Source organism: Erithacus rubecula (assembly GCF_903797595.1).
Source record: "Erithacus rubecula genome assembly, chromosome: 11".
NCBI lineage: Eukaryota > Metazoa > Chordata > Aves > Passeriformes > Muscicapidae > Erithacus > Erithacus rubecula.
The window spans coordinates 16,515,523-16,529,054 of NC_136663.1; the positions used below are offsets into that span (position 1 = coordinate 16,515,523).

General features: G+C 38.6%; 1 protein-coding gene across 4 annotated transcripts in view; it reads right to left on the reverse strand.

Moving 5' to 3' along the window:
• The window catches only part of ACSL3 (acyl-CoA synthetase long chain family member 3), a 50,431-nt gene that overhangs the window by 12,101 nt on the left and 24,798 nt on the right, over positions 1-13,532 (reverse strand). For 3 of the 4 annotated variants that reach the window (XR_013775528.1, XM_079315659.1, XM_079315658.1), the window contains 9 exons: positions 12,169-12,346; positions 6,948-7,057; positions 5,635-5,773; positions 3,702-3,852; positions 2,985-3,108; positions 2,753-2,824; positions 2,120-2,259; positions 1,257-1,429; positions 525-599 (listed from right to left, as the gene is read on the reverse strand). Coding sequence is in view for 3 of the 4 variants with exons in the window: in XM_079315659.1 (XP_079171785.1) it covers positions 525-599; positions 1,257-1,429; positions 2,120-2,259; positions 2,753-2,824; positions 2,985-3,108; positions 3,702-3,852; positions 5,635-5,773; positions 6,948-7,057; positions 12,169-12,346 (1,162 nt within the window). In the remaining variant the exon portion in view is untranslated. The remainder of the gene's footprint in view (positions 1-524; positions 600-1,256; positions 1,430-2,119; positions 2,260-2,752; positions 2,825-2,984; positions 3,109-3,701; positions 3,853-5,634; positions 5,774-6,947; positions 7,058-12,168; positions 12,347-13,532) is intronic. The other variant, XM_079315660.1, reaches the window with a different exon arrangement.

Here is a 13,532-nt window from a genome sequence, read left to right on the forward strand (position 1 = left end):
TAAAACCAAATAATTTTACCTCATAGTTTATCAAAAAATCCATGAGGTTTTGCATTAATCCAAAACACACTTAAGTATTATGTATTTCTACTCTACAGTACAAAAAAAAAGCCTCCAGTGAAAGGAAACACCCAGATGTATTTCAAAATTTACTATGTGTATTTTATAAAGCATCCATTAAACTTCTATTCTACATGCCAATTTCTAATTACTTTAAGAATAATATTATGAAGATTATTTTAATATAATTTCTTGATGGCAACTGAAGGTACTGTGCATACTACCTTGTCAAAATGCCACTTGCATTGATAGCTTCTGTCTGGATATTTCCCTCTTTTGAAACTACTGAGGAATTTATTTTACCTTTCTTCTCCCCAAGAGCAAACTTTTATAGACAAAAGTAGCATTTAATATACAAACCAGCCAAGAAATAGTCTTCTAATTACTGTTACTGAGGAAAGCCCAATAGAAAAACACAGTTCTTACAAACACATTACAATTTAATATTAAACAGGAATTCTCACCTTCTTCCCAGTTCATTAACTTGATTTCACAACAGACCAAAGGTGCTCCCACTCTTCCTGTGGTGTAGTCCCAAACTAGAATTTAAACAAGTGCATTTTCAGAAATAGAAAAACCAAAGCTGGTTAGGAAAAAAATAAAATCTCTTTTTGTCATGCATCCTTAGTGAAAATTAACTGCTATTTGTTTTTGAACTTTAATTCACAGAACCAAACTTCTGAGAAAAACCAATGGAATTGGAGAACACAGATAAAATTCTTATCCCACCAAGTGAGTAGATGGCTGCATGTTAACCAAAGGGGAACTGGAACCATTAGGGTCTGTTATATGAAATTAAAATATGGTGCAGGAAGATTTTAATTCCTGAAATCTCAATATACTCAACAAAAGCTGAAAAAAATTACTCAGTTCATGTGGTAAGTACAACACCGGCAAGATCCCACTCACACTAGAATGGGTTGCTGTACCACAAATGAGAACGTTCATTTCACACACAGGTCACCTGCTTTAGCACAATGCACCCAAATCAGCACTGCTACTGTCTTACACATTTTTGGGACCACCTGCCTCCAGGATTCTCCTGATGGATGATGTTTTGTGACCCCAGCAAAGGAGCGGGCGGGCAGGGCTGAGCGCGGCGGGCTCAGAGCGGGTGCGGTGCCGGAGGGACGGGATGGCACCCACTAGAGAGACAGGGTGGCACCCACCCGAGGGACAGGGTGGCACCCACCCACCTTCAGTGATGGTGCCAGCCCCAGCAGACTCGGTGAGGCCGTAGCCCTGCCCCACGGGGCAGCAGAAGCAGATGTTCATGAAGCGCTGCGTGGCCGCCGACAGCGGCGCGCCGCCGCACAGCAGCACGCGGATCTTCCCGCCCAGCAGCAGCCGCACCTTGCGGAAGATAAGGCTGAAACACAAGGAGAAAGAAAAGATCATTTTGGTGCTTAAAAACAAACCAAGAGAGAACTTAGTCTTGGATCCAAACTGGAAGTTTACACTGTCTTCAAACACACTTTATGACACCCTAGTAAAACCCCGAAGGAGAACATTGAAGTTTTCAGAAACACAGGCACAGATTTCTAATATTGTTTCCATGTTCTAGTTTGAAGATGGGTTAAATGTTTGAGAACACAGTAAAACTCTATGATCTTCTCCTAAAAACACTAAGTTGTATAAATTTTGCAAAAACATTATCCTTTACTCTCAGGAAGCCCAGAGTTTGACTCAATGATTCTGTGGGTTCTTTCCAATTTCAGATATACCAATGCTCCCTTCAATGAAATGTGGAGTCTACTTCTGCAGGAGCAAACTTCTCATCATACCCAAAAATTGTATAAATCTATTATTAAATTCCTGAATAAAATGCAATAAATGCAAATTTTCCATCAGTTTCAAGTTAAACAACACTCACTTAAATTGCATCAGTAAGCATATATATCTATCACGCAAACTTCTGAGTTGTTGTTTCAATTTAGTATAGACTTGTTCAAGTTCAAAATGTCAACAATAAAATGAAGAAAAGCACCAAAAAACCAGATACTGCTCCTGTGGTAAGACTTTGATTTTTTGGTGGCATTTAAAATGAAATTAACATTACCTGTCGCACAGTGGGGTAGTGTAACCTTTGGAAATCTGTTCCATTTTGTAGTTGTAGGCCAATATAAACAGATTCCTCTGGAAACTGGTCATTTCATTCACTTTGTTCATGACGTTTTTGTAGATTCGATCCATAATTTCCTAGTTACATAAAAAGACGAACTTTAACTCGGAGAAACAGAAATCCTGAATTCAGTACAGCAAAAAGAAAACACCATCTAGAAATTCAAGTGAGCTTCAGGTGACAACTCACTCCCAGGTTCTCTCCTCGTCCCTTGCTAAGAGACAGCAAGATGTTAATGGAAAGGAGGAAAGCAAAATATGGGCAATTAACCCCCAGCTGCCTCCTGCCAACCCTCTTTATTCCACTCTTCCATTGTAACAAACAAGAAATGACTAATTAAAATGGGAATCAAATCTCTATTGCTATCTTAACTTTGAAAAAGTTTGATACTCATATCATGATTTTTATCCCCAACATACAATTAAGTACCAACATTATTATTTTAAGGCAATATAACATCAAAGATTCTACCTTTTCAATTTCAATGGTCATGGTATTAATAATGTGCTAAAAATTGAATGATACATTTTAAAAAAGATTTTTAAAATTATTCATCCTTCAGTTACTTACCGGAACAGCTGCCATTAGAGTTGGCTTAAGTGTAGTAACATCCCCTTTGCTTCCTTTCTTTATTTTAGAAGACTAAAGTGAAGAACAAGTTTACTAGCAGACACATTCAAGATCTTTAACATCAGAAACAAAATTTGTACTATTTTTAAAGAAAAATTACAAAGATCAGATGTAAGTAAATTTTTTAATTTTTTTTCTTTTTTTAACAAAAGGACTTGCATCTACAACATACCTGGTCAGCCAGTGTCTGAGGGGAAGAGTAACCAATGCGGCACCCGTGAGACAGACACACAAGCTCTGCACTCAGCTCCAGAACATGGGCAAGGGGCAGGTACCCAATATAAATGTCTTTTTCCCTGCAAAGAAATTTTAAAAGATTTGTTTATGCCGTATCCCTAGAGTCCTCACATGCAGCATTAAGCACAACTCATGCAAAGTTTACTGCTGAAATGGAGAAAGTAGAAAATACCTTTGAGCTTGACAGCATATTTCAAATCATATGGGTTTTGTTTCAAGAGTTGCATACTGTAGGTTTAAGGGTGAAAAAAGGGTGATGGTTACTCTGGTTACTCATCCCAAGATAATTAGTTGTATTATTATGTAAAGGCAACTCAGTGGATAAGATTAAAAACTGCACCAAACAGAAAGAAGCCACAGAATTTAAACATTATCCAAGGGAAGCACTGCTTAGGGAGGCTTTCAACCACTCTAGTGCAAGGTGGCCTCACAGGGTTTTGTGTCCTGGTCTTGCTCACACACCAAAGAGGAGAGAACAAAGAGAATATGTCATTTAGTGCAGTGCTGGAAGATGCTCAGGTGTCAGTGCACAGTATGATGGGTCACAGCCACAGCAATATAAAACAGTTCATATTTTACACAGCAATTAATCTAAAATTAAACACAACTGCACGGCTTCTTTATTTGCTGGTAAGTAATGGTAGGTACGCACCCCAGATTTGGGATCCTCTCAGCCATTCCAGTTATCCCAGCAATTAGGTTGCAATGGGAGATCATAACTCCTTTGGGAATTCCTGTGGATCCACTTGTGTACATGATCACTGCGATATCCGAGGGCACAGGCCTGGATGGCTGCTTGCTTCCTGCAAGTTGTTAAAAAAATAGGATGTGTGGAGAGCCTCTCAGGCTGGGAGACCTGACACACTGACACATTTCAGCAGTCACTGCAATGCAGCACCACAGGACTCCTGCTATTATGCTCTGCTTTTGTTTAAAAGGATTGGAGTCAAGCTTAAGTGCCTTCACAAAGAGTAGGAACTTTGCATTAGCTGAGCAACACTTGGCCTGATTGTCTTTATCTACCACAACCAGCTTTCCTATTATTTTTCCCCTACTCCTGCTGTGGAGAGAAAAAGAGGTAGAGTTTTGTCTTTCCCAAAGCAGCACTGAGCATCCTTGCCTTGGGAAGGTTCACTGCCCTGGATCCATCCCTCTGTGCCAGCTCCTGCCTCACGTGCTCCCTGGCAGGGAACAGCACACTGACTCCATTGCAACACCTGCAGCAAAGCACTGCTGAGACAACCTGAGGTCCAATCTCCATAAATATTTAAAAGAAGTTCAACAGCTTTAATTGGATTAAAGTGCTTTTTAAATACTTGTGCTGAGAGCAAGAAAATACAAAAACTACTGTGCTCACTCAGAGGAAATTGCATCACACACAGTGCATGTGGCACAGTGCACTCACTGAATGAAAAGCATGAAAGCAACATTTAATCATTTTCCACTCACTGAATCCTGCCTATCCTGTACAATGAACACCACAGAGGAAAAAAAACATAAGCAATAGCTTATCTACTTAATATTAATAGGACATGCTTGACTATAAACAATTCATGGTAGCATTTCAGTTTATGAATGGTTAATTTGACAAAGATAATGTTACTTTATTGTAGTGCAGAATATGTGATATTTAAAAGACTGAAGAAAGACTCAACACATTCTTAGCATATGGATTAACAAATTTCAGGGAGATAACGAATTACAGGCAAAATTTTTCTGCTGGTATTGTATTAAACTACTTTAGTAGCACGTAAAATTGGTATGTCAAATAGGGAGAAGCATCTTCTAAAAAAATTGGGAGGTCATGATGTTTGGAGCAAATCTGCCATTCCCCTGAACATGAAAATCAGATGGATTGACCATTCCCCCAGCTCCTAAAATACAATCCAACATTCCTTTCCTTTCAGTAGTTAAGAGATTCTGAAAACAAAGGATAAGAACAAAAGAAAGCAACTACTGAATATATTGAAATCTTACAATACTAGGATGGGCAGCTCTTCAGAGCCAAGAATAAAAATGTCTTAAGATTACAATTAAAGTAAGTTCTATAATTCTGAATTATAGTTCTAAAAATATTACACTGAGCAGAAATAGATTTCAATGAATTTACATTGATTGATGCTTTCAGAAATGCAATAAGTGGCCAAGTTCTATCAGATTCAAATTACTATTTTACATTTTGCTGTGACTTTTACAGAACTTAATGGTAACAAATTACTGATTTCTTTTGTAATAAAATACACTATGATTTTCCTTCTGTGCCCAGAATAACAGGGTTTTAATATGTCTGCTCATAAGAATGCTTTCTAAGTTGCTAGCCTGAATTAATTGCTTATCCTAAAATCTATTCTTCAGTCTGTGACACTTGATTATGAAGTCAGTTTTTACTGTTGAAAAACCAAACAAATTTACACCCTAAAATCCAACCACTCGCAACCAAAACAAAACAAAAATCACACTGATTTTATTTAAAGGAAAAGGAGATAAGAAAAGGCTAAACCTGCATAATTTTGAAATCTGCAGTTTCTTCAAGTTCACTCAATGGGGTCAAATCAGGGCACCCAAAGAGAACAGGCAGAACCTACCAGTGTCTGCCTTGGCCCCCATGGCTTGCACAGATGCCATGGTGTGAACAATGACACCCTTGGGGAACTCTGACCATGTTGTGGGTTTGCCATCCACTGTAATTATGTGTCGCAGTAGTGGAACTTGAGAAACAATTTCCTGTGGAAATGAAAAATGGGTTCAGAAATTATGCCAAGAAGTAAAAACAAGAAACAAAAAAAAACCAACCAAGAACAAAAATCCTCATGTTATCTACTGCATACGTTTTTAAAGCACTAATATAAAACCTGCCATGCTCAAATAGCTGCAAAGCTTCAATCTTTCCAATTATAAGGCCAGAAGCTTCTACAACCATTTACTCATTTACATTTTATTTCATGAAAACCCCACAAACAAGGCTGCAATAATTTGTAAACATAATTGACTTTCCCTTCCCACAGAACATTGAGAGAAACTGGAAATATTCAGCTCACAATAATTTTTAGATTGTTCCTTGGTAATTATGCTATTTAAAAAAAATAACAGCTAGCAAAAATATTGAAAATTACTAGTTAAACATTTCAAGCAAAACATGAGTTCTAAGACATTTATCAGTGTTCTTCTGGAAGAAGAGAAGATCATTCTCTTACTGCAAGCTGAAATAAATGTGCATGGCATTGATACTGTCATTGTAGTAACTTCTTTTAAAGTTTGGGAAATTCTCATTCAAAATTCCACAACAGCACAGTTTTTCATTAAAACAATTGCCTTATCTGAAAGGTCCAGTTTCCCCAAAACACACAATGATGAAACTCATGTAGATTAGTTGTTCCACTTGGGTATTCTCTCAGGGTCAGTAAGTCAACGAAGTTCTTTGACTGTTGTAATGTTTAGTGAGCTTTTTCTCCCTCTTCATGGAAAAACAGCTCTAACTCTTTAAACAACCATCTTTAGACATAAAAACCTTTCTCTGCTGGGAAAGCATCTGACAATAAGCCAGGAGCATGATCACAGTTAGCTCTTTATACATTTTTTTGTTCTTCCCATTGTTACATTTATAGGCACTAAATCCACCCAGAAGCCACAGCAGTTTCTTGTAAAGGTGTTTTTTTCCAGGCAGCACTCCAGCTCTGGAATACTGCAAATTGCTCACTCTCCAGTCACTGAGCAGCCTAAAACCCACTGAAAACAAACTACCACTTTCTGTACATGAAGACAGATACATAAATCTTCTCCCACAAGTATCTGCCTTATGGAAAGGCAATAAATCATTGTTCTGTAGAATGGAACCAGGCTATTTAGCAATGGTGAACAGACACACTGGAAAGAGATAGACAAAGAACAGTTTTCTGACCTTCAATTTTGTTTGCATCAATTCTTTACTAGTGATGATGGTGGTCACCTCTGTTTCATTCAGCCCATGAACTATTGCTGGGCCTCCCAGCGTGGCGTAGAGAGTAACAACTGAAACACAAAACAGTGGAAGTGGGTTTAATTTTCAAGTATAGTTTACAAAAAAGAACTGAGATTAATCTACTCCTACTCAGAAAACAGTAAAAATATTTGTCAGCTCAAAGATGGGACAGTTTTGTATTTAAAAAGGCTCTTAACATCTGAATTTCAATGCAGTGTGATTTTCAGCTACTCCCAGAAGGAATAATGAACAACCATTCTCTATGTGACCATTTACTCTTTTCCAAGGTCTAATTAAAGGTCCCCAAACCACATCACCTTATGCAATTCTCCTGGATCTACTCTCATACTTTCATTGCTTTTACCATCTGAAAAGTAGGCAAATGTTCTCAGTTTAATCACTGTGTAACATTCCTCTTGCACACAGGAAAGAAACAGCTTTCATTCATGTGACTTCTCTTTCCAGAATTCACATACTCTGTTAGCAACCTTTCACAATTGACTGCTAATAACAAATTATTACAGCATGGCAGTACATGTCATCAGCAGAGAATTCTCACACTCAGGAATGAGTCTGTGACTATCCTCTTCTGACATCTATTTAAAATAATGCAATAAAGGTTTAATCATCACAGTCATTAGACCCTGAACTTACATAATGAAAATCATACCAAATAGCAAGAAAGAAAATACTTAGAAAATTGACTCTAAGAAAAATTTTTTCCTGTTTGTAAGGTCAGCTCATTAATGAGCGTGTTAAACAATGATTTCATATTAAAACATTTAAAATAATATTTAATTTCCTGCTGTTTTCCATGGAACTGAATGAGAAGAGACAAGAAGAGACTAGGGAAGAAAATGGCAGCTAAAAATTGAAGAGAAGCATTGCTCTCAAAAAAAAAAAAAATTCTATTTTCCAAGCAGAACACTAAACAGACATCTCAAAAAGGCTCTGAGATCAATCAACACAATCAATAATCACAACATCCTTGTTGTGAGTTTTGTCACCTCAGGTATCTATCTGAATATCTTCTGCTTTTTAGTCTGTATGTAGCGGAATATTTAAAGAAAGTAATTATGAAAACAAGACAAGCCACTAGATTACATCAGGACTGTAATCACTGCAGCAAAGATTAAAAATTAAAATTAAATAAAGTTCTGTTGTATTTAAGTTCTTTGTTTTAATATTTAAATCCAAGGAGTTACTAAACCAAAACAACTCAAAACCAGTTTCGTTACACAAAAAAGTAAATAGTTGACCTCTACTTATTTTTTTTCTTATTAAAACAGTCCATCATAGTTCAGAACTGTTGCAGGGCAAATGCACATACACTGTGTTTTCTTTAATTTGGTGGGAGCAAAGTCCAGAAGAGTGCCTCTCCTCGTTCCCACGAGCTCTCTCTCCTCACTGCAGTGACCCCTGTTATATAAACAAGTAGCAGAAATTCAGCTGTCCCGAGCCAAGGAGAAGAACCCAGCTGACAGCACCGCCCAGGAGGCAAAGCATCATCTCGGGATAACCACGGAGATACTTAGTTACTCATCTGCAAAGAAGTACGTCATGACACTCAGAGCTATACCAGAGAGCCAGAGAGAGAGAGACCAGTTCTATGATGGGGCACTGATGTCATGGAAAGAGCAAAACTCAGCAATGACTCTGAAATTCTCCCTTCTCCACATCGGCACATAAAACTTCTTCAGGCAAATCTGAAAGTTTCTATGATTTTTTTTTTCTCTCCATTCTCCTGAAAACATACTGAGAAGGGATTATTTTGTATTCACCTTTATATATGTAACAGTACAAGTGAGTTAACTGACCAAAGGCTTGGCAAAAAGAAAATCCCCAATACCACTAAATTTGCCAGCTCATATAAAAAGACAAAATACTACTCTAAAGAAACAAATAGAACTTTTGCAATTTATTTCAAAGTAACTGGAATGTTAAACTGAGTATTTCAGGATCCATTGTATATCAAGAATAAAAAGCAAAATGCCCCTTTAAAGGCTTCAGTCAAATTTAATTCTCACAAAACCACTTCTGCTCAAGCATATTGAAAAATCCTCTCCTACTCCACCATTTGACTATGCACTCCTGTGTTTTATCTGCCTACCCTGGTGAAGAGCTGTTCACACACATGAAGAGGTACTTAGGAAGAAAATCTGTTTTCATGTTAGTACTACTTCTTCTGCTCCTGAACTAGCAATCCCATTCCATCTCCTGCAAATATAAAACTTAGAAATATTTGATTTTAAATGTGACTTTTTCTGAAGTTCTCTAACTATAAAATCACTTGTTTGTGCAAGCAATCCATAAAAACAACACTTTCCTCATTTTAATTCTGCAGGGCAAAAGGCATTCTCTCCAACACTATGTACAAAGCAGATGATGAACCTGCTCTGTTAACATCTGTTCTGACTGAACCATTTCACAGAAATGTGTTCAGACTGAACACATTTCACATTTGGAAAGAGTGTCCCAACACCCCCACAGCAGTTAGCTGGTATCAAACCTGCACACTGAAAAATGCTAACATAAGCCATTTAGCAACCTCTTGCCACAACTACTGCTTCAAGTTCATCATCTGAACCTCCCAATTTGTCCTGCAAGCTGCCATGAACACTGCACAGCTCTCCTCATCTGCCAGCACAAGTCAGCCAAGTTCACAGAAGATGACACAGCTCAGATGCTGAACACCACGTCAGAGTGTGTGCCGAGGCACGTCGCAGTTAAGGGGATTTAAAGCACTAATCCCACAAACCCAAAAACACATGCATACTGTTCTGCTCACAACGTCCAGCCCCCAGCTCAGATTTCCCCCCTCAAATTATAAATCTCCCTAGGATTTGTAAATGTGCTTCAGTTCCAAAGGGAAAAAAAAAAAAAAATTATACAAGCTTTTGCATTTTATTCCCAGGATAGCCACTGGGAATCTGACAGATCCCAAAAGTGATAAAAGGGAATTGGCACAGAGACACGTAGCTTAAAAGAAGCACAAGAATCTTATCTGAGAATAGTCTGTGCAGTCCTCTGCTCTGGTAGGCAAGCCAGCACTATTTACTCACTGAAGAACCAACCAAAAACATCACAAACTTAGGCAGAAAGACACGTGGAAAGATCACCTGCACACACCAAACACTGTAGCAGAGCTCAGAGCCATGGCCAGTCTGGGCTCTACATAACTTCAAGGATGAAGATTTCACAACTGCTCTTTGTTCCAATTCTGACACACAACCACCCTCACAATGAAGATGCTTGCCCTAATATCTAATCACATTTTCCTGCCATTGAACTTGTGACTGTGAGCTGCAGTGGTATCAAAGCACAGCTCTGTGAGCAGAGCTCAGCTCCATCTCCTCTGCATGCTCCCACTGGGTAGTGTCAGACAGCAACAAGGTCTGAGCTCCCTCATCTTAATGCTGAGCAGACCCCTCTCTGTCAGACACCATGTTATCCAACCCCTCCAGCACCCTGGCAGCCCTTCACTGGGCTTGCTCCAGGATGTCAGCATCTTTTCCTAATAGGAAGCCCCAATGCAGACACAGTAGTCCAGATGTTCTACAAGTGTCCAAAAGGAGGAGAATGATCATTTTCTGGACCTACCTACTGCATTCATGCTACCAATATCCAGGATGCTGCTGGCCTGCACTACAAGAAGATGCTGCAAAATCCTATCTGACTCATGGCCCACCAGAACCCTCAGGCCTTCCCCTGCAAAGCTGCTCTGTCCAGCTGTCTCCCAGCCCATACTGGTGCATGAGGTGCATTCCAGCACACACAGAGGAAATTTTAAGTGCCTTTACTGAACTCCATGAGGTTCCAGACAACCCACTTTTCCAGCTGACAGGCTCCTCTGCACAACAGCCCCACCATTGAGTGTACTGGCTGCTGTCCCCAACATGCCACCAGCTGGGACCTCCTGTGTTTGCACTCTGACACATCATCCAGGCCTGCAATGAAGAAATTAAGCAGCTTTGGAATTGCTGTCAATCACTGAAGATTGGCAAGTAACTCTGTTCTGTGGCTTACAATCCTTGCAGCTAGTGGTCCATCTTGCCCATCTTTACCTGAGCAGTCTGGCTGTACAGGTACACAGGAGGCCATGTCAAAGGCATTGCTACAGTCCCAGTACACAACATCCACTCTGTCCTTGTCCACAGAGCCAGCTGTCACACAAGGCAAGCAGGCTGACTTTGAAATGTTAAGGGCCAGAGCAGTGCACCTTGTCACCAACTCCATCCTTAACATTGATGGACCAACACAGCAACAGGTACATGCAAAATAACCAGAGACATGAGTAAAAATGTATGTAAATGAAAACTGCTACATACTCATTGATATATTGCTTCTCAAACTGAAACAGACTCATGGTCAGAGCAAAAAGGGACCATTTAAATATAAATCCTATTAGATTTACTTCCAAAATCTGAAAAAAGTATAATTGATAGACATCTTTACTGTATCTAGGTAGGAAATCAGGAACTTCTGCACATCTGGCTTTTAGGTCCCACCTCTTATTGAAGGAGGGTTAATGTGGCACAGGAGGGAAAAGCCTATGAGGAACAGTAGTTTCTGGCATGTGCTGAGGGACAAGATGTGTCCCCCTGACAGCACCACAGAACCCAGCCTGGGATTAGTTAGGTGAAGGACATATTGAGGAGCAAAGATGAAACAGTCATTTAAACAACAATAGCAACTGAGACCAGCACCCAGTACATTCCTGAGCAAGGAAAACAGGCCTAACCAAAGTCAAAATTGAAGAACTGACAAAATATCCAGATAAAACAAAACTTGCAGGCATAGATGAAGGTTTGACATCAAGTCCTGAAACTGAGTCAATGAATTCATGTGTGACTTTTGTTTGCTTGTTTTCAGAAACTTGGGAATCTGTACTGATTGGAGATGAAAAAGTAAACCTCTCACAAATTCATTGAGCAAACTATACTTACCAAAACCATTCTCCCCATCTGCCAACAGATACAGGTTTCTCTATCCACTAAAGCAAAAGGCTACAAAGTACATGGTTTCTAGCTCATGCAGTATTTTTTAATTTGAAAAGTTTAATGTTCTATATTAAATTTAGATAAAGTGAAGCAAGAAAGTGTTTTGTTTTCAGACTGTGAGATCAAAAGCCATAAAAACTTCAGGGAAGACAGGTACTCACGCTGGTAGTTGCACATAAAGCAGGCCTGGGCTGCAATCATCCACTCAGCTCTGGTCTCACAGAAGATAGCAATGTTAGTCTTTGGCTGCTGACCCAAGACTGCTAAGCCATTTCCAAAATTAACAGCTTTAATGTACACATCTTCGTAAGAAAGCCAGGTGTACTTGCCAAGGATGACCTAATAAGAAAAACAAAAATCAATTTAGAAAATGAAAATCCTTAACACGTCCTACTACATCTTCAGCCACATGAAGAATCCATGGATGCTTGAGTAACATGTGCTTGAATTATAACAGCAGTTTACTCAAGATAAAGATGATACTTTTTCTTGCCAAAAGCTACAGGGCCTGTGGAAGTTCCAAGATAAATACCATATCATAATGCAGTATCTCCATGCATATTACCACCTAAGTTTCTATTACACAGAAGGGAAAGCACATGATTGTCATCATCTTTTGTAGCTTCAGAAGCCCTCTGAAAGACTGTTTGGTTATCTGGCCCACATGCCTCTGCTTTTTAAAAAAAGTTTGGTTTGTGTAAGGGATGAAAAGCACTAATTAGTACAATTTTCTGTATCTGCTTTCTTGGATATTTGGACTACAATTCTACACAAACATGACACTCAGATGTTCATTTAAAAAAAAAAAATTAGAAAAAGGGACCTGAAATCCAGGAAGCAGTATATCCATGGGCCCTCAATCAGAAATTGTGAAATCCCTTTCCCTTTGTTCTGAAACAAATGTCAAGGGGATGAGCAGTAATAATTTTGCCTTTTTCTGCTGTTGAACAAAAGTGGAACAGAACACAAGATAGGAAATTACTGGCAAACCTCAGTTCTGAGAAGTCATGTAGAGTATATTGTGCAATCTCACTTTTCCAAGGGAAAGATGGTGCACAGGAAAACTGGATTTAAATTTACAGGTCACTACCCAGATTTCTGTGTGCACTTGCACCTTGCAGTACTATTTCCTTACTGAAGGACAGGATATTTCTTTGAGAACAACCTAGAAATTTTCATATGTAGATATAGTACGAAGATGTTTTATACTAAAAATCTATACTCTAAATTATTATATCCTATCCATGTATTTATATGAGCACACTGACAATTCTGAAAAACAATTTTTAATCAAGTATTTCAGACATGTTCTTTACAAAGCATTAGTAATAAATGCAAATAAATATTAGAAAAACTAGAAAAGCTAGAACTAGAAAATCTCCTTCATTCTTTTTTCTGTATTTCATTTATCAGCATGAACTACATTTCAAACTTTGGGCTGTCAAATCTAACATTTTGACATGTAACTACATTTCTAATGGGTCTGTACTTCCACATCCACTTCTTTAATAAAACATATTTAAAA